At 41.5% G+C, this 20737-nt stretch overlaps 2 protein-coding genes across 6 annotated transcripts in view; both read left to right on the top strand.

Annotated features, from left to right (window-relative positions):
- The window catches only part of LOC135102345 (prolyl 4-hydroxylase subunit alpha-1-like), a 51582-nt gene extending 40281 nt beyond the window's left edge, over positions 1 to 11301 (top strand). For both annotated transcript variants that reach the window (XM_064007441.1, XM_064007440.1), the window contains exons 3-12: positions 3450 to 3613; positions 4186 to 4350; positions 5314 to 5483; positions 5756 to 5923; positions 6476 to 6649; positions 6864 to 6932; positions 7335 to 7523; positions 8487 to 8549; positions 9426 to 9591; positions 9854 to 11301. In XM_064007441.1, coding sequence (XP_063863511.1) covers positions 3450 to 3613; positions 4186 to 4350; positions 5314 to 5483; positions 5756 to 5923; positions 6476 to 6649; positions 6864 to 6932; positions 7335 to 7523; positions 8487 to 8549; positions 9426 to 9591; positions 9854 to 9924 — 1399 coding nt within the window. In that variant the 3' untranslated portion in view covers positions 9925 to 11301. The remainder of the gene's footprint in view (positions 1 to 3449; positions 3614 to 4185; positions 4351 to 5313; positions 5484 to 5755; positions 5924 to 6475; positions 6650 to 6863; positions 6933 to 7334; positions 7524 to 8486; positions 8550 to 9425; positions 9592 to 9853) is intronic.
- Positions 11302 to 12174: 873 nt separating this feature from the next.
- Positions 12175 to 20737, top strand: part of LOC135102343 (uncharacterized) — a 175912-nt gene continuing 167349 nt past the window's right edge. For 3 of the 4 annotated variants that reach the window (XR_010269622.1, XR_010269621.1, XM_064007438.1), the window contains exons 1-2: positions 12175 to 12294; positions 19732 to 19798. Coding sequence is in view for 2 of the 4 variants with exons in the window: in XM_064007438.1 (XP_063863508.1) it covers positions 19768 to 19798 (31 nt within the window). In the remaining 2 variants the exon portion in view is untranslated. Of the gene's footprint in view, positions 12295 to 12387; positions 12822 to 19731; positions 19799 to 20737 lie in introns of those variants that run through there. The other variant, XM_064007439.1, reaches the window with a different exon arrangement.

The raw sequence follows: 20737 nt of genomic DNA, 5'->3' as shown, positions 1-20737 counted from the left end.
TGTACATATGACACCATACCAGGGGCATATGCAGTGTACAGGCTGGTGTGGTGTGCTGTCGTGTGTGTGTTGCTTGGAATGTGACGCAGTGTGTGACGGTGTGTTCCGTGAGTAAAGATAAGGCAAAGAAAAATGGCAGTAAATCAGATAAGAAACATGTGCTGCGACTAATCATCATAAGTCGATTCTGTATAAATATTCATGGTGTGAAATTTGTCGTTATTGTTGTTACAACTACTACTACTACTGCTTCTACTACTACTACTACTGCTGCTGTTGTTGCTGTTGCTGATGCTTCAGTCAATGCATCTGTTTCTACGATGATTAAGTAATAGTATAATCAGTATCGAAATATTCCATGACTGATTGGTAGATTTGGTTACGGAGTCTCATGAGGGAAGTCACTCGCATCGCATGGGGAGTGCTTAGTCTGCGAGGCCCGCGGGCAGGTTGGTCTCGAGTGGTGTTCCCGCTAACCAAGCATTAAAATTTTCCGCGCCAAGGTGACTCCCACGGCCGAGGATTAAACTCTTATAGTACATGACAAGAAATACAAATCACTACCACCACCATCACCACCAACCAGCATCGCTGCTGAGGGTGGCTGGTGAAGGCGGGCGAGCAGCAGAAGAGAGGAGGAAGGAGGAGGAAGAGGAAAGGGCATTGGCACGAGAGAGGGGTGTCTTTTGGAGTGTTTGCTGGGCGGGGTGGTATGTGTGTGTGCGTGTGTGTGTGTGTGTGTGTGTGTGTTTGGGAGGGAGGTGATGCTGTGTGGCGAGTCGCTGTGCTGCGGTGTGGCGTGGTGGCCTGCTGGGGTGGGTATCGTGGCATAGCGTTGCATGACGTGGCGTGGCGTTACTGTGTGGCGTGTGGCGTGTTCTGCTGCGGTACGTGTGGTGTGGTGTGTGGCGTGTGGCAGGAGTGAGCGTGTGGCAGGATTATCGGAGTGTGCTGTAACCTGGCGTGATATAATGATAGAGGAGCGAAGAGGCCAACATTGTGTGTGTGTGCTGTGTGTGTGTGTGTGTTGGTTGGTGGGTGAGCGGGTGGGTGTGTGCCCTGTGGTATGTGATTGAGAGGGGGAAGCAAAGATACTTGGAATTTAATGAAGGTGACGGAGACAGATAAAACCGTGTGTGTGTATGATGGAGTGTGGAAGGACCATAATACACACAGCGGGAAAAACTAATGGTGACGTGGAGAAGCAGCGAGAGGTGAGATGGTGAAGGCGGTGGTGGTGGTGGTGGCGGTGGCGGTGGCGGCCGGCGGTGGCGATGGTGGCTGCGGCGTCACGGGGGACTGCGGTGTTCCTCGGGTGTTGTCTTGACTCCACGACCTCTGAGGTGAACCACGTGTGTTGAGCAGCAGGATGAGCAGCGATTATAGTGTGAACTGCACTTCATTTGTGTGTGTGTGTGTGTGTGTGTGTGTCTGTGCGTGTGTCAGATAGGCGAGGCGATGCGAGTAAATACCATCGTTTTATTGTATTTATCTCTGTTCTGTTTATCTTATTTTTATTTTATCTCTTATTATGATGTATTTGTCAGTCTGTTTATTGCTTTATTTCACGCCATGGATCGGTAGCGCTTGCAGATTTTCTTCCTAGAGGTTTGGATCATCGGAGGCGCAGGGAGGAGTCTTGAAGGGACACCTCTTGGAGACTCGCTTCCCCTCAGAGGCCCTTACTGCACCGCGCTCATTGCTGGGTTGACGGGCAGCACGTGGGTGATCTTCGGCCACTCAGTGATGCCTGAAGAATAGACAGCTTCCGGTAGAACTCGAACTCGGGTCACGGAGGTCACCAGTAGCCATTTTGTGTGTGTGTGTGTGTGTATGTGAGAGAGAGAGAGAGAGAGAGAGAGAGAGAGAGAGAGGAGAGAGAGAGAGAGAGAGAGAGAGGAGAAGGGGGGAGGGTCACTGACTCACGTTTGTGTCATAAATAAGAGTATTATTTTTTAACAATTGGGAAATGGCGGAGTGAGAGTAAGAGTGAGGCAGAGGAGGGAGGAAGGTTTGCGGTGGCTGCGTTGATTACCTTCTGTAAATTAGGGCGATGATGACTCTGAAGATGACGAGTGTTTGACCGTGTCCGTTCCCCCGCCTCTCTCTCTCTCTCTCTCTCTCTCTCTCTCTCTCTCTCTCTCTCTCTCTCTCTCTCTCTCTCTCTCTCTCTCTCTCTCTCTCTCTCTCTCTCTCTCTCCCTCCTCTCTCTCCTCTCCCTCTCCCTTCCTCCCTCCTCTCTCTCCTCTCCCTCTCCCTCCTCTCTCTCTCTCTCTCTCTCTCTCTCTCTCTCTCTCTCTCTCTCTCTCTCTCTCTCTCTCTCTCTCTCTCTCTCTCTCTCTCTCTCTCTCTCATCAATACCAATTAAGTTCGTTGTCTGCTCGAGTTAGTGGTAGGCTGAGTTTGTAGTATAGCAGTAGTAGTAGGTTAGAGGAGGAGGAGGAGGAGGTGGGCTCCTCATCGTCGTCGCAGTTGCTGTTGTTATTGTTAATGTTGTTGTTGTTGTTGTTTTCTTTTCCTCCTGTTCCTTTTCCACTTGCATCTCCTCTTCCAGCGCATCGTCCTCCAGCGTTGCGCCACTCATCTTGCTTGCCTGAAGGGCGGGGTGTTGTCACCGTCGCAGGGTTGGGTCGACGCTTTTTAGGCCTCAAGCTAAAGAGACACGCAGCCGCGATTACTCTCCCCGAGGTCTCGGCGTCCCATTGCGGCAGTCTTGCCTCCGGTGGGCACCCACAGGACTCCCGGTGTTGAAAGAGAAATCCAAACAGCGTATGAGAAGTTCCTACAGGCCGTTCTAATTCTCACGTACGATCTATCAGTCTGTCTAGATCTCATTGATCTTTACAGAGAAATCCAGCTTGCGTATGAGAAATTTTCAGCAACCGATCTAATTCACACGTAATAGTAGAAGTGATAGCAGCAGCAGTAGCAGTAGTGGTAATAGTGGTGGTGGCGGTGGTAGTGGTGGCGGTAGTAATATTAAGAGCAGTGGCCGTGAGTGCTAATAAGCGTAGAAGTTATTACTTTTTTGCCTCCTTTTTGCGTAACCGTTTTAAGTATAATTACTCACATGGCAGTGAAATTTACAGAAGGTTAAAGCTATAACGAGGAAAGTTTGTTCGGAAATAGTAGTTTTATTTACGCCTTGTCCTAGAAGATTGGTAAATCAGTAATTATCTGTATTACTAGTCTTATTTATCATAATATACTTTTGACAGCAGTTTTGTGTACGTCGTTTCCTTCCAGTACCAGCCATATTCCTTGTGTTCATGGTTTTAAGGACTATAACAACACTTCTCGCCTATTCATTTATTTATTAATTTTCTTAATATTTTATGTACCTCCTTGACGCTATCTTCCTAACAACGGTAACAATGGTTGTAGTATGTCAGACACTCAAATCATTTGCAGATGATCATCCAAATTTCACATTGGCTTTTCCTCGACAGGTACCTGCGGGAGTACGAGCAGGTGTCTGCCGAGGGCACTGTGACGGACGAGGTGACTATGGAGAGGCTTGCGGGTAACCCCGTGCACGCCTTCCATCTCATGAAGAGACTCACCGTGGACTGGCGGCACCTCGAGGAGCAGTCAAAGGTGGACCCGTGGATGGGTAAGGCGCCCCAGCAGTATTGTTAGTAGTAGTAGCAGTAGTTACAAAATTATTACTACTGTTGTTGTTGTTGTTCTTCTTAATAGTAGCAGTTGTAGTAGTAGTTGTTATTGCTGCGGTGGTAGTAGATCAAAATAAGCCATAAAGCCTCCTCTGATCTAAATATAAGTAAAAACAAAGCCCATATCAGCATTCCTTCTCAGACCACCTCCTCTCCCTCCACGCCTCACCCACACCACCACGACCACACACCAGCAGCTCCCCACCACACACCAGCAGCTCCCCCACTGCACACCACCACCACCACCACCACCACGACCACACACCAGCAGCTCCCCACCACACACCAGCAGCTCCCCCACTACACACCAGCAGCTCCCCACCACACACCAGCAGCTCCCTCACTACACACCAGCACCACCACCACGATCACACACCAGCAGCTCCCCAACACAACACCACCACCACACACCATAAGCTCCTCATTACACAACACCTGTGCAACACCGCTTTGGAACACTCCCTGGAACTTCACCTTTATTTTCTCTCTCCTTTCCTTCCCCCCCTTCTAGATGTGATCAACGCAATGCGGGGCGTGGGTGGCGGGGGCGTGCGGCTGCCGAACGAGGAGGACTTGCAGGGCGCGGCGCAAGCTCTGGTTCGCCTCCACGACGTCTACAACCTGAACACCACCCAATTGGCGAGGGGCAACGTGTGGGGCGTGCAGAGTGCCGCCGGTGAGAGAGAGAGAGAGAGAGAGAGAGAGAGAGAGAGAGAGAGAGAGAGAGAGAGAGAGAGAGAGAGAGAGAGACACCTTCCTATGTTACTTTGTGTGGTCTTTTTTTTTTTTTGGTTGTTGTTGTACGTGATTGTGTCTACTGTCTTGCCTTGTCTTTTCTCTCTCTGCGCTCTCATGTGCCTGTGTATCTTTACCATTCCCCTCCCCCCCCCTCTCTCTCTCTCTCTCTCTCTCTCTCTCTCTCTGAAGACGGAAAGTTACTGGCGGACGTATTTCTCCTTGTACTTCGTTATATTGTTTCCGGTTTCAGTTATTTCACTTTTAACTTTTCTCTTAGTGATACTTATTTGCTTGATGTGGCGCTGTTTCTGCTCTATGGTCAGTTTCCTTGCTACTAAATCACTGAACATTATCTAATATATATATATATATATATATATATATATATATATATATATATATATATATATATATATATATATATATATATATATACGAGTATATATATATATACAAAGAAACATTCATGTCTTTCCTTCTCTTCCTCCTCATCTACCGTTATGTCAATAGTGAGGGTCAGGTGACTGCCTTTAGGAAGCACCTCCATCCTTCTCTGCCTCCAACATCCTCCTGCGTCCGTCTCTTTCCACTCCGCCTATTTACACAGCAGTAGCCCAGAAGATTGAGGACCACGCACACACACACACACACACACACACACACACACACACACACACACACACACACACACACACACACACACACACACACACACACACACACACACGGTCAGGGTTAATGAATAGGACGGAAGTGTAAACTAGATTGAAAATAAGTGCGTTTCAGGCTTGATAAAAGTTCAACCTCATTCTTGTCAGTGCGATTGTTTGCGTTGTTCGTTATGTTTTGGTCAGAGGTTTTCCTTCTCCAAGTTGTACCTGATTCATATGTGTTCCTGTAGAGCTGACGGCGCAGGACTGCCTCTACATGGGCAAGCACTCGTTCAATCTGGGCCTCTACCAGCGGGCGGTCCAGTGGTTCGAGGAGGCGTACGCTCTGGCAGGTCTCGAGGGGAACGCCACCGTCACGCAGGACCAAGTCAACGTTTTCCTGGACACTGCCATCAAAGCGGTGAGGGGGAGGGGGGAGAAGCGAGGGTGAGGGGCGCCACATGTGTTAACTCTGTAAATACGGACAGATATGTTAAAGAAAATGCATTCGTGGGTGCACTCATTTCGTAATCACCCAGCAAGCTCTAAGTCACTATTTAACTATGCAGACAGCTGGAAAGTACCAAATTTACTATTGATTATACGAAGTTCATTATCTCGTTTTGAAGTGACTGCAGAGTATGTGACTGCAGCTTTACCAACACGCTGACATCCCTTCTTTCTCCCTTCCAGCTGGATGACAACCCCTATGGCCAGCTGGAGATCGGGCAGCAGGAGAACTTCAGTACTCGCACCAACCTGCAGGAGGAGCCCTCACCTTCACACCGCCTTGCCACTGTCCTCACTCCACGGGAGGACGCTGCCAACTTCCATGCACTGTGTCGCGGCCAGCAGCTCCTGGTGAGTCTCTGAAGCGAGAGACGCTTGTGACTTAACATAAAAGTTGTGACTTAACATACCAGATTATAAAAGTGAATGAAGTAAGTAACGCATCTTAATGAAGTGTCCTGAAATGTGTACTCTAGCAAATTAATTGATCAAAATTATTTATCCAAAACAAATTTTGTAAATCGGTTGTTCTGAAAATTTGGACTGAATTCTTTTCTGTCTGCATAATTAATTAATTTATTTATTAATGAGGCTAACATCACGTGATGGCCTTCAATTCTAGATGACTTGTGAATAAGTTAAAATAAAATGGAAATCATGAAGTATTCAGATGACTTGTTCATAAATAATTTAATTATTTCATGATCTTCGCACATGTTGGAAAAAAAAGGCTCATAGATAATAAAGAGCCATTCACGAATGCAAATTTATTTAACAATGAAGTTGTATTTTTGTATGTAGTTAGTGAATGGTTTGTTTGCTCGCCATCAACTCGTGCTCGCTTCGCGCAAACTGTGAAAGCCACCACGACCCTGACAACACTTCGTGCCCTCCTTCCGCCAGAGTGATGCCTACGTGGCCACCCTCAAGTGCTTTTATGACTGGCGGGGCGACGACTACCTGCGACTCATGCCAGCACGCGTGGAGCGCCACCACTGGAACCCCGAGTTGCTCACCTTCCACCAGGTCATCTCCGACAACGAAATCCTCAGACTACAGCAGCTCGCCGCCCCAGCGGTGAGTGGAGCGCCCACTGCATATGTAGGCGTGTCCTGCACCCCTCCTTATTGTTTTTATCGTTATTATTGTTATTTATTATTATTATTGTTATTTATTATTATTAATTATTATTATTATTATTATTATTATTACTATCATCATTATTACTATGAATACCGTTATTATTCTCGCCATTACAACCATCACACGTATTCCGGCATGTTCCCCACAGCTGTCGCGCGCCATGGTGCAGGGACCGCAGGGCAAGGGCAACACTGTCAGCAACACCCGCACTTCCAAGGTGGGTCGCTGCGCCCCGCCCTGGGTGACTCCCTGAGCGCGGTATTACCATTCTCAGCTTTGACTCTTGTGGCTGTCACTCATCAGGACTTTTATCTTCCCTCTAATTGTGAATACCAGGGAAACGGAATGAGATCGTGCTATATTTGTAATTAATGAGCGTCTAGTGTTGCTGGTGTTCATTGGATTTCAAGGATATGGACTCTACTTGTGCCTGCTGTCCAGCACTCAGTTCAAGGCAATGTCCCTTGGTGCTCGTGACCCCCCTTGTTGTTATGATTTGCACATTTCCGTGGTTTAAGTTGCCTGCAGAAGTTTAAAGTAGTTATGGTTTCAGCAAGTTCCTTCATCTTTCAGCATTCTTGTTGAATTAACCGTGAATAAATGTTTGGTGATGCTGCAGGTTGGATGGCTGGACGACTCTCAAGACCCTCTGGTGGCACGCCTGAGTGCCCGCGCCGCCAGACTTACCGGGCTGTCTACCAGCGTGAGCAATGACGACGCCGAAATGCTGCAGGTGGCTAACTATGGCATTGGCGGCCACTACAACCCCCACCACGACTACCTCCTCGTGGACAAGACTGAGGAGGAGGTGAGAACCGCCACCTACAACCTTAGCCAGTGTCTCGATAAATATTTATTCGATTCGTCTATATCTCAAGGGCATGTGTGAGCTTTCGTGTACATAATGACAGACAAATCATGACTTGGTGAATCCCTCCAGTCAATGTGTCTCGAGACTCCTTCAAGCGGAACAAGACGCTGATTTTACCGTTCACCCGAACAGTTCATAATGCAATAATCCGTCCCTAGTGGGTAAGGTGACACACACACACACACACACACACACACACACACACACACACACACACACACACACACACACCGCTTCTGACCACTTACCCTTTCTGACATATATTAAAAAATTAAAAACGTTCTTGCTTATATCATCATTGAATATTTCGTTTTCTTATTTGCAAAGGCAAGTCAGAAAACGGTACTTTTTAACACAGACACGCTTCTCTTCCTTGCGCAGAGAAGGTAAATGTAATTAAACTAACTTTTCTTTAAGAATACATGTAGACAGTATGAACAATGACAAAGGGAAGTACATATGTAGGAATATATATATATATATATATATATATATATATATATATATATATATATATATATATATATATATATATATATATATATATATATATATATATATATATATATATATATATATATATATATATATATATATATATATATATATATATATATATATATATATATATATATATATATATATATATATATATATATATATATATATATATATATATATATATATATATATATATATATATATATAATTCGAAGTGTGTAAGAGATTGTAGGAGAGCTTGAGGAAAGTTTATTTTTGTGATTATCACCTATTCCTTTACATTATTTACATCGCTTAGAGCATTGTTATTTATGATCTGTGCACTACCGCGGGTCTGAGAGAAGGCCAGGCGTATGATGATTGTCACCATTGTTAATTATCTCTTTCACCCGCCCACAGCTCAACAACATCCATCCTCGCGAGCTCGTGTTGGGCGACCGTATTGCCACCTTCATGTTCTATGTAAGTTCTTGTCTATTTGTTTATTTGTTATTGCAGTTATTTTTTTTTTTTACAGTTGTCTCAGTGATGGGGACAGAAGGCTGCATCATCGTATTTTGGCAACTTACTTGACCGAAATCGTGCATGGGATATTCTTAGGAATATTTATCATCACTATTGACAATATACACAAAGAATCTATTAATTTATTATTTCAAGGTCAAGATTGGCAATATTTAGCACTATCCGCCATTGCTACCAGTGTATACTATTAATTTTGATGACTTTTCCAAAAGCGTACATATTCACAGGTTCGGACAAAAGTTGACTGATACGTTGACAGTACGATTATGCAACTTGCAATCGCCGACTATTGCACTTTCCTCATTTTATATATAGTACACCCGGCTGATGAAACAAAGTTAAAACTAGGCTTAGCGTAATTTCAGTGGTATAGTTGCGGTCAATAGAATGATGCATGATCTGCCTTCATTTACACTGTGTTTAACGTTGTCCATAAAATTTTAAGTCCTCCGATTTACTGACAGTTTCCTCACAAAACCAGAGGACATAAATGCTCGATATCAGAAGACTTATGATGGCAGGAAAACGCTACACATAACGGAAGTGAGCGCAAAATGTTACTCCATTTCCGTCCATGATCATAGGTAGTGCAAGGATGAGTCACGGACTGTAGTACTGTGAACTTCCTGTGGGTGTGTCAATGTGTACATCTTATTTTGCTGTAGAAATGGATATTAAAGTATACATCAGGGAGAGAGAAACAACTGGGGGGGGGGGTGATGGCAAGGATGAAAAAGAATTAATTATATTAGTATTAGAAGATTATAAAACAAATTTACGCTAGTATCTCGTACTGATATTTTCTCCAATCAGCTGAGCGACGTGACGAGAGGTGGAGCGACGGCTTTCCCTCGCCTGGGCACGGCGGTGTGGCCATCCAAGGGATCAGCTGCTTTCTGGTATAACCTGAAGCGGTCAGGAAAGGGCTCGCTGGCCACCCTGCACGGCGCCTGTCCAGTGGTGCACGGCTCGAAATGGGGTAAGCATGAATGCTACACCGATCTTGAATTTAAATTGGAAAATAAATAAGTAAATAACGAAATAAAAAAAAAAAAGTGTATGTAAACTCTTACTGAATACTTTATTGTTGAGCCGCTGACTGTTCGCGGACTTACTCTGCCATGTGTGGGTCTGTAGTGTTTGGAGCATCTCAATAATATTTTGTCCTTAGAATTCCGGACCTCCACTGCTTACCAATTTTCATTCCCTTGTACCTTAAATAATTCCATTCTCATCCACAGTGAGCAACAAGTGGATTCGCGAGCGAGGACAGTTCCTGAAACGAACGTGTGGCCTCAGCCCAGACGAGTAGTTGTCCTCACCGCCACCTGCACCGTCATCAGATTGGTTCACGACTCTTGCAATACCTTTGGATCAACGCATTTGACCTGCAGATACTAGAACATGGATGATTTAGTTTCGTCACCATTAACATGTGTTCACTCGTCATTTTTTTTAAGTTTCACTGCGAGAAATTGAAAAGCTCCGGGATGTGTCTCTCACACACACTGATGGCAGTATTGCGAGGCGGGACACATAGGCACCCGTGACCTGTCCTTGTCTAGTTCATATGAGAGCACAACGTCTTGATAATTTCCAAGTGAGATGGAAACATGTTTCCGAATACAAGGTATTAATAATTCCGACTTAATAATTTATTACCTTCGAACCGGCGCTGTCATGTCACATGTTCTTGGGCAGAATGATATACAGGTGTTAAGCGTGTTTGTAAGGAGAGGTGGCGTATTAAAAGCTTCATATAGGTATTCATGACCTGTACGTTTTGTATACCACATCTCGGTTAATTAGTACCACAGTTTCCGGTACCTGTATATTGGTTCCTAAATTACTGTATAAGCAGATCTTGCAGAAACGTGATATATGACATACTGATATCAGTTTTATGGAAAAGCAAATGAAGGTAATGCCTCGCTTGTGTGTTGTGATGGTGAGGCAGCGCAGACCTGCCCGAGTCCGTCCATTTAGTCACTGAGGTTGGGTGACGAACGGACACGCAGTCCTAAATATTTTGAATAATGTATGTGTTATGTTGGTAGATTTCGGTGCCGTCCATGTTGCCTTCGTTCATTAGGTGCTGAAGACACGGACTTACGGAAGATGCTTTTTGTGATTTCATATTTTCTTGTTTTGTGATTCGTGTTCAAATTATCGATGTGTTGGGTTGTGCAGTGTTGATGCACTCATAGGGGAAAATGATAGTTAGCACATTTAGGTTTGTATATATTGTATATCCGACATTTAATTCCAGTATCGTCTAAGTCAATGCCTCCAGGGGCAAATCTATCATAAACATTGATTGATCTATTATTATCTAATGATGTTAAGTGATGAACAAAACACACACACACACACACACACACACACACTGCAGGACTGAATAATACACATGTTCTATTGTTTTCTTCTTATTGGCTCACCCTGCTGTCTTCTGAAGTATTGCTACTCTGTATTTCCTGTTTGATATATAACGTGTATGTATCATGTCTATATTATGTATTGAATATCAAATATCCAAGACCATATGGCCTTGGCCGTGATGTGCTTATCGTGATATTAGTGTGTAATGATTCCTATACAGAAGCCAGTATGTTTGTATAAAAAAAAGGTGTATAATAATTAATGTAGTTACTTACTATTGGCATGTGATAATTAAAATATGTATGCTTAATTGGTTGTGTCTATTTCATTGTGATGCTGCGATTGGTGACAACTTGCAAGACTGCAGAAGCTCGTCAACCAGTAGACCGAAACTCAGATGCTCCCAGTACGGTACTATTTGTTAGGTCATTTGAAAGCTTTATCTGTAAACTATATTTGTATTGTGGAGTGACTGGGAACGAAGCACGGCAGGCGGACTGCAGCGGGCCATAGGCAACCCTCTTCACTCCTCTTCCCTTATCTGCTGCGTCACTGCTCTTAATTCATGGATACTCAGCCAAGGATTCAAGAGATGAAGCTTCACAGGTACGCGGGTGATGGTAGGCTACATATGTCTTAAAAGTTTAAATTAAATTCCAATGGTTATTAAAATACAGAAGTCTTTTCACCAAGACAAGATTCTGTTCCAATGAAGGGAATGATCTACTGTTAATGAATAATGTCAGTCAGTATTTACAATATACAAGCATTTGCTCCGAATAAATGGCTAACAAAATCTCTAGTCGATGGAGGCAATTTGTTTAGTACTAATTTTGCAGATTCGAAGTTGAATTCCGTTCGACTTTGAGTATTCTTTAAAGATAATAATAATAATAAAAAAAAAAAAAAGTGGTGAGTTCTTACTACATAAAATGTCATTTCACTACGCACAAGATTAATCGCGTCTGTAAAATGTTATGCGATCTGAAAAACCTGAACTTTTTTTTTAAGGCACTTTGCAGATGACAATGGATATTCAATGCAACAAGAAGATACATATCATAAAGTTAGTGGCAAGGAATCGGTGATCACTTTGGAAGTATAAATGATTGGCTGATGGCTGGAGACTACGGCATATAATTGGTCAGAGGTCATGACGTAATTGCTCCTCGTATGCGCATGCGCCAAGTGTGCGATGCTCATTTGTCCAATGACGAGGTTGGCAATGCATGGTGATTGCTAACATCCATTGAAATGGAGTGTGAAGTATTTATCAAGTGTGCATCGATGGCCAGTGGAAAAGGTTAGTGGGGAGACTTGAATTGGAGGCACTGAAGCTTGCAGGTTTCATGGTATGCTAATAGTAAGAAGAAATGTGTGATTGTTAGCACGTCTGTGGTCGCTGGGCGGGGGCAGGCAGCAGGACAAGATAGTTTCGTTGTACAGGCCTCTTATTCCCATAATAACAGCTTCTGCATTTGTTGGGGGAGTCCGATGTTTTTCAAGTCCTAGCAGCGAAGAAATCATGAGACAAGAAGGAAAATGGAGGGCAGATGATCGAGGTATTAGGTGATTTGCTGTACTACCCGTAATAGTGTCAGCTGCTTAATGCGCGTGCGAAGTAGCCAGGAGGACGGGGAGGGGAGGGGGGCGAGAACGACCAGTGCGAGATATATTTTACCACGATCTCCCAACCTTTCATTTATAGATTCATTTGTTTTTTAGTTAAATAAGGTTGCCGTTCTCAAGTAGTTAAGGAGAGGTGAAGGGAAGAATTGCGTGTTATACAGCTGTGGTGTCGACAAGATACTTGTGAATGTGATGAGACAGGTGAGCAGCACGAGGGTATCCAGTATTATGTGCGGTTTTTTTTTATTTTTTATTTTTTATTATTATTATTATTTTTTTTTTTAGATGTGCCATGATGTATGAGGTATACAGGACCAACCATAACTAAGTGTGTGTAATACTCATTTCTGATGGTACTGAAACAAAATCACTGTTTTCATCCGTAGGCTAGGGTAGGTTAAGTTCAAGTTGATTTATTTATCTTATTTTATTTCAGTGCTTCTCCACTCATTGTGCAGATCAAGATTAAAAAAAAAATGTTTGCCCATAAATAAACAAGCACTCGAAATTAATAGACTAATGTTAACTATAATTTTTCTCTTGGATGTTTTATGTTCACTAATTTGATTGTGTGGTGAGGTCGCGGCGCTATTAAGCCCGTGTTGACTTGAGGAATGTTCAAGAAATTGTGGGAAATGCGAGGATAAAACTGTTGATACTTTATCATGGCAACTCGTTACTTGTCAGACTTTATAGCTTATAATTTCGTTTGCAGTTGCATTGTCAGATGGTGGGTGCCCTATCCCACCTATTCACATTGTTTGGAAACAGTTTGCAAACTTTGTTTCTAGACAGTTTGCAAACTGTTTGCAAACAATGTTTGCAAACAACAGGCCTTTAGATGTGGTATGCAGGAAGATACTAATTTAAACTGACTCCAGTATGGGTTCAGGTCGTGTATGTCCACTATTGTTTATATCTTGCCCTGCTCCTCTTCTTCCTTTCTATCTCATTTCCACAAAAACTCTGATTTCTGATTTTCTCTCCACAAATGGAGAGTATATAGCATTACTCACATTATTAAAAAGAGTTCACATCAGCTAAATTATAGACCTATTATGGTTGGTGGCCATTTGTTACAAAACACTAAAATGCATTGTGCTGGATGGCCTCACTGATTATCTGCAAGCCAGTTTGTTTTCTTTGAAAACTTTCATGTTTGGATATTTTGAGAGTCCATTTACACTGGATCAAAGGTTTGATGATACAGAGAACTGTATATCAGTCTCAGGCATCTTTAGTAGTTATAAGATGATTTCTTGTAAGGATTGTTCCTGAGTCCATTTCTCTTTCTTATTTATATACACTGGGTATTCGGTATATGTGAGTTCGAAATATGTGAATTTTATTATGTGCGACTAATCTAAATGTGCCAAGTATTCTCAGTATGAGAGAAAAATTCCCAATTATGTGAGTAGCGGCAGTGGTATGAGGTAAGGTGGCCAACTCACACTAAAAGGCGGTGGGTGCAAGTGCTTCCCACACTTTCCTCGCACCACACACAACCCACACAGGCCACACACACATCTGGCTTGCATTTGCTCTGCAGTGTTTGAAATTACTACTTTGTGTTTCTTTAGTGATTCTTTTGTGATCACATTATGATTTTAAAATGTCCAGCTCCTACTACAAGTGGTGAACCTTTTTGCCTGCTGTGTGTGCTGGTTTTCATGATGGCTTCTAAGGCTAGATCTAGTTTTCCCCTGATAACTCATATTTTTGGATATTTTGGATTGATGTTCCCCCTCCAAATTAATCCAACTTAGGTGGGGTTTACTGTATTGTTTCATTGCCCCAAAACTCAATTCCTATATCTCTCAACTCAACACAGCCTTCCAGGACTATCCCCTCTTTTTTCAGTGACACTCAACTATCTCCCTTTTCTACACTGAACATCCTCAGTCTGTAATCTAAACTGGAAATTTCACATCTCATCTCTAGGTAAATTGGTTTCAATGAAGTTAGGCTGCATGAATGGGAATAAGAGTGAGATATGATATGGATCAGAAAGGGGAATTGTGTGGTGTGGCATGGATGAGAAAAACAAAGGAAAAGGAAAAGAAGGAACATAAAATAAGGGAAACGTTAAGAAGCCTTCATGTAGTAGGATGTGCACTCCTAATGTCCCTGTCAATATGGAAGGACATTGAGGCACATGGATGATGTGGGCCAGCTATGATTTGGTTAGTGGGGAAGATAGGGATTGTTAAATATGCATGCATCAGTGTGTATGTGCCTGCCCATTCAAAAAGTAAAAAGGGGAGAGAAAAAATGAAGAAATCTTGGAATGAGATGAATGAGCATGTGAGAAATATTGAGAGAGAGAGAAGGATAGTTTTTAGTTGGAGACAGCTGCTGCAACACTACTGGTGAGGCAGCAGGTGTATTAGGAAAATGAATAGATGTAGATGGAGGAAATGAGAATGGGGAGCACCTACTGAATATCTTTACTGAAAGGTGATTGTTCCTGGGTAGCATATTCCTTCAGCATTAAGTGATCCATAGGTACACATGGAGGAGGAGAGATGAGAGTGGCAAACAGAAAAGTTTGATAAATGATGTAGCAGTGGGTGAGAGATTGAAGAAAGATGTCTTGCATGCCAAGGTAATTTCAGTGTGGTTTATGGAGTTTAACAAGCCAAAGTTGAGTGATACACCAGTCTTGGGGGAGTGATTGTCTTGAACCTTTTGTGGAGTGGTTGAATACATCTGTTAGTGAATGCATGCCTAGCTTGGTTAGTGTGTGTGTGTGTTTGTGTGTGTCAGTCACTGCCCAGAGGTATGTCTTCTCTGTTTGGCTGCTGGTTTATGTATCTGCTGTTAAAGGCTGGGAGTGCTGACCACTTGCTCACCACCTTCCTGTGGATCTTTATGTTTAGAAATAATTATTAAGAAGTGCATGAATACGATTAAAACAAGTAAAAATTAGATTATTTCTAATAGTTAACAGGGATGTTCAAAAGGTCAAATCACTATGGTATTCTAGTAAAGAAAGTAATAGATAGTTAAGAACATGGTAGGAACGGTGATGGAGAGATGTGGGCTAGTGAAAGAATTGAAAGGAAGGGGTTTAGAGAAGATATGCTTAATACTAAGAGAAATAAGACTGACTATAAATAAGACTGACTATTAGAGATAGTATCAAGTGTAAAAGGAAATGTCTAATGCATTTAAAGGTGTAGTGACTGTAGAGGCAACAGAAGTGGTAGGGTTTAGGTAGGAGGTAGGAGAATGGAAGTGCATGATTGGTGGCAGAGATTGAGGAGACCATAAAAAAGAGAAGAGAGCATTTGTTGCTGGAGAATATTGCAAGAAAATGAAAATCACTTGGTAAAGGAAAGTGAAGGAACTGAAGATGATAGGGGAATTGATTTTAAATTTTGTAGGAAGCTGAGTAAAAAGATGAGCAAGTTAATTTGGAAAGATGTAAAGAGATGAGTGTAGGATGGGAGTGTGGGAGCATTAAAATGGAGAGAGAGGATGGAATTATTATGAATAACAAGGAAGATCTGAAAGATGTATGAAAAAGACATTTTGATTATTTAATGAATGAATAATGTCTAGTATGGAAGCAGGTGGACATTCGAGTATTTAAACAGAGAAAACCTGGAGAGGAAGGAGGTAGAAGCAGTAACCAGATTGAAGTGTGGCAAAGCAGCAGATATAGATGGAATGCCTTGCTTGAGAAATTTATGTATGGAGATCTAGATGGAATGCCTAACTGTAGGAATGTTTAAGAATGGAGGTGATGTAATAGTAGAGTGGGTGCTTCTAATAATGTGATCTAGCATGGAGGCAAGGAGAAATACCAAATGAGTGGAGGAATAGTTATTGTGTATCCACATAAAAGGTGAATTTTGTGGCAAAAGTTTATGGGAGAGTCATGACTGGAAGCTTGATGAAAGGGACTGAGGTGAGGGTTTGTAAGGAACAGGGAGGACTTAGGAGAGGAAAAGACTGTATAGATCAGGTTTTTGTTATTGAAATGACAGATGTAGGAAAGGGAAAAGTTGTGTGCAGCATTGATGGACAGAGATAGCATTTGAGAGGGTTGATGAACATAAGAACATAAGAAATAAGGGAAGCTGCAAGAAGCCACCAGGCTTACATATGGTAGTCCCTGTATAAAATATACCTATTTCCACCTATCATCCCCATCCATAAATCTATCTAATCTTCTCCTAAAGCTCGCTAATGTCTTAGCATTAACAACTTGATTACTGAGTCCGTTCCATTTATCTACCACTCTTCCTATCTCTTTCTTAAAACCTGGGTTCAAGCTTGAACCCATTATTTCTTGTTCTGCCCTGGTTGCTGATCCTAAGAATTTTGCTTATGTCCTCCTTGTTATAACCCTTATACCAATTAAAGACTTCCATCAGGACCCCTCTTAACCTACGTCTCTAAAGAATGTAAATTTAACAGCTTCAGTCTTGCCTTGTAAGGAATACTCCTCATACCCTGTATCCTTTAAGTCATTCTCCTTTGTACTGATTCTAATAGACCTATATCCTTCCTGTAATGTGGGGACCAGAACTGCACAGTGTAGTCTAGATGAAGATGACTTTAGTATTACTTAAGGCCTTCTACTTTTAACACTCCTAAAAATGAATCCTAATATCCTATTTGCCCTGTTTCTGGCCTCTATGCATTGTTTTCCTAGATGGAGTTCAGAGCAAACTATGACTCGTAAATCTTTTTCGTACCCTGAATTTACCAGAGTTTCATTGTTTATTGTGTACCTACTGTGTGGGTTTCCTCTACCTCCACTAAGTACTTTGCATTTGTTGCTGTTAGACTGCATTTGCCACCTGTCTGTCAATTTGTTCATTCTATCTTAATCTACCTGCAAGGCAATGGCATCCGATTCTGACCTAATTAATCTACCTATCTTTGCGTCATCTGCAAATTTACTAACATCACTACTAATTCCACTATCCAAATCATTGATATATATTAAAAACAACAATGGCCCTAATACTGATCTCTGTGGCACCCCACTTATTACCTGATCCCACTTGGATTTAGAGCCGTTTATTATAGCTCTCTGTCGCCTGTTGCTTAGCCTTGACCTTATCCAGCCTAACACCTTCCCATTAATCTCATGTGCCCTAACCTTTCTCAGGGGCCTCTGATGGGGTACCTTGTCAAACGCTTTACTAAAGTCCAGATATAAGATATCATAACTATCACCATTATCTTCTGCCTCATACACTTTACTGTAGAAACTTAACTAGTTCATCAGGCAAGACTTCCCTTCCCCTTCATGAAGCCATGCTGTGACTGATTTATTTAGTTATATTTGTCTAAATGTTCCCTAATGTTCTTTGCTGTTATTGACTCCATCATTTTACCTACAACAAGTTAAGCTGACAGGTCTATAATTTGACATAAAAGTTTTATCTCCTTTCTTAGAGATGGGTACTACATTAGCTTGCCTCCACATTACTGGTACCTCACCTGACTCAAGTGATTTCCTAAAGACAGAAACTAATGGCTCAATAATAACCTCTTTGCATTCCTTTAGTACTCTGGGATATATTTCATCTGGTCCTAGTGTCTTGAACTTTTTAGCCTATCTATCTCCTGTTCCACTGTCTCCTTAGTTATGGTAATATCTGTCAGCCTCTCATTCTCATCTGTTCTAAATGTATGTTCACTATTTGGCATATCCTGCATGTTTTCCAGGGTGAAGACAGTTAAAAAAATACTCATTCAGGATCTTACTAATCTCCTCCTCAGAACTAACCAGCTCTGTATCTGCTGCCTTTAATGGACCTATAGCTTCCTTATTCTTCATCCTATATACCTGGTAAAATCCCTTAAGGTCTGTCTTTGCCTGGCTGGCCACCTTTAATTCATAATTGCTCTTAGCTTTCCTCGTTAATTTCCTGGCTGCTCTCTGGAATGCTCTAAAACTTTACAGTGTGGGAGAGCAATTATTAGAAGGACAGTTGATGGAAGAACCGAAGCTTTTTATAAGGAGGCAAGTAGTATTGTGAGTTTTGCTGCAGGAGTAGGAATGAGGCAGGTTTGTATAATATGTGTGTAGTTGCTTAATATTTTTAAGGCTGGGTATATGAGAAATGAAAGCTTAAGTTGGAAATGTTAGTAGAAGGTGGAAACTGAATAGAGTAGGATAGGCTGTGATAGCACATGTGTTTCCAGATGACGTGTTCTTAAGGTAGAGTGTGAAATAAACTTCATAGAGTAGTGTATATGCAAGATGGAAACTGAAGGTGAATGCAAGGAAAAGTAAGGTGATTTTTTTTTTAGACAAACATAGAGGTTTGTGACTTTCAGATACCTTTTAGAGTGAATGTATGAACAGTAGGAATATGAGAGGTGCTAATAGAATGAAAGAGAATGTAGATGTGAAAGTTTAAGTATCTAGGGACAATGTTATGTGAATATGGTGAGGGGTGGAGAAATAAGAGAGAGGGCTGTGAAAGGTAGGTGTTTCATAAGATCACTTGAAAGACTCATGAAAAGGAGAAATGTGTTTATGGATGTAAAGAAAAGTGTAAAGGAAAGTCATCTCCTGCCAGCTTCGACATACAGGCAAGAGATATGGACAATGAATAGGGCACAGCAGTCAGGAATGCATGCTGTAGTAATGAGTTATCTGAGAAGGGCTTTGGAGTGATGAGCTGGGAGGGTGAGAGCAATAACAGTGTGTATGAGAAATGTATCATGAGCATGCTTTCAAATACAGTGAAGTGTGGAGTGGTGGAATGACTGGAAAAGAACACATTGAAAAGGTATGATCATATGGGAGGATAAAGGATGAAGTTTTCATAGGAAGTTTTGTCAATGAAAATGAAGTTCTTAATAGGAGACAAAGGCCATTTGGAGGATGGAAGGATATGTTTAGGGAGTACATGTGTGAAAGAGGAGCTATTGGAGGCAGAGCAAGGAGGTGTTTAGGTAGGAAGAGATGGTGCCATGGCCATCTCCTTGGGGAACAGACTCAGGGGGGGTGAGGTATCAGAGACAGACAGAGAATAGTTAGTTACTGATGCTATGATTAAGAACATTGTTGATAATATTACTGACTGCTTGACAAGAGTGAGATGGCAGCTGATTTAGTTACTTTTTTATTAACTCACAGGTGATGGTGAGATGAACTGTTGATGGGTAGGTTTAGATGCAGTTGTCATCTCTGCTCTTCATTGTATGTAAGTATTGACTCGTTTGTGTGGTTTTGTTGCAGAGTGTTATGTTATCTTATGTGGTTTGTGGAGTTCTTCACTGAAGTTCCTCCTCCCTCCAACACATTTATAGCTTAGTAACTGTAATAATATAGCTAGTTTTGTTTCTTAATTGTAATCATTATAACTGCTTACATAGTGTGGAATAGAGCCTTCAATCCTCTTTTCTTCCTTGTTTTTCTGTTTATTGCAGGTCACCACAACAAACCACTTATATATATATTTTTTCCATGTCATACTCTGTCTGCCTTGCTTTCCTTCAACATTTCTAGGTTGGCACTTTATTACTCTGATTGTCGATTCATCATAAGCTCAGCAAGTGATGTGTCCTGCCTTTGCTGACTGTTTTTCTTTTAACTATTACCAAGAGTTTACCTTTGATCTGTTCCCTCACCCATGATGCTCTCTGCTGAGTTCTAAATGTTAGGCTAAACACACTTCTTTTCTTCCCCTTAGGGCACTGAAGCTGTAGTTCAGAACCTCAAAAACTTTGTTCTTGCTTGATTACTTTAATTGATGGAATGCATCTGTCATAGACCTTTCTCTTCAGTGAAATTACTCTCTATAATAATGTTTATTAAACACATTTATTTCGTGGTTCTTTTGATTTTTTTTATGACGTGTAACATTCCACTCAATATGTACTTGTTTTGTCCTTGCCCATATTTTCACGGTCCAATATTTAACTGTTGAACATCATGTATTCAAGAAAAAAATTATTTCAATGAAAAAAAAAAAAAAAAAAAAAAAAAAAAAAAAAAAAAAATATATATATATATATATATATATATATATATATATATATATATATATATATATATATATATATATATATATATATATATATATATATATATATATATATATATATATATATATATATATATGATTAGTTTAGCATTTTTC

The sequence above is a fragment of the Scylla paramamosain genome, chromosome 7 (assembly GCF_035594125.1).
Source record: "Scylla paramamosain isolate STU-SP2022 chromosome 7, ASM3559412v1, whole genome shotgun sequence".
Taxonomy (NCBI): Eukaryota; Metazoa; Arthropoda; class Malacostraca; order Decapoda; family Portunidae; genus Scylla; species Scylla paramamosain.
The sequence above is the reverse complement of the archived record's forward strand: the minus strand, read 5'-3'. Positions and strand labels throughout refer to the sequence as shown.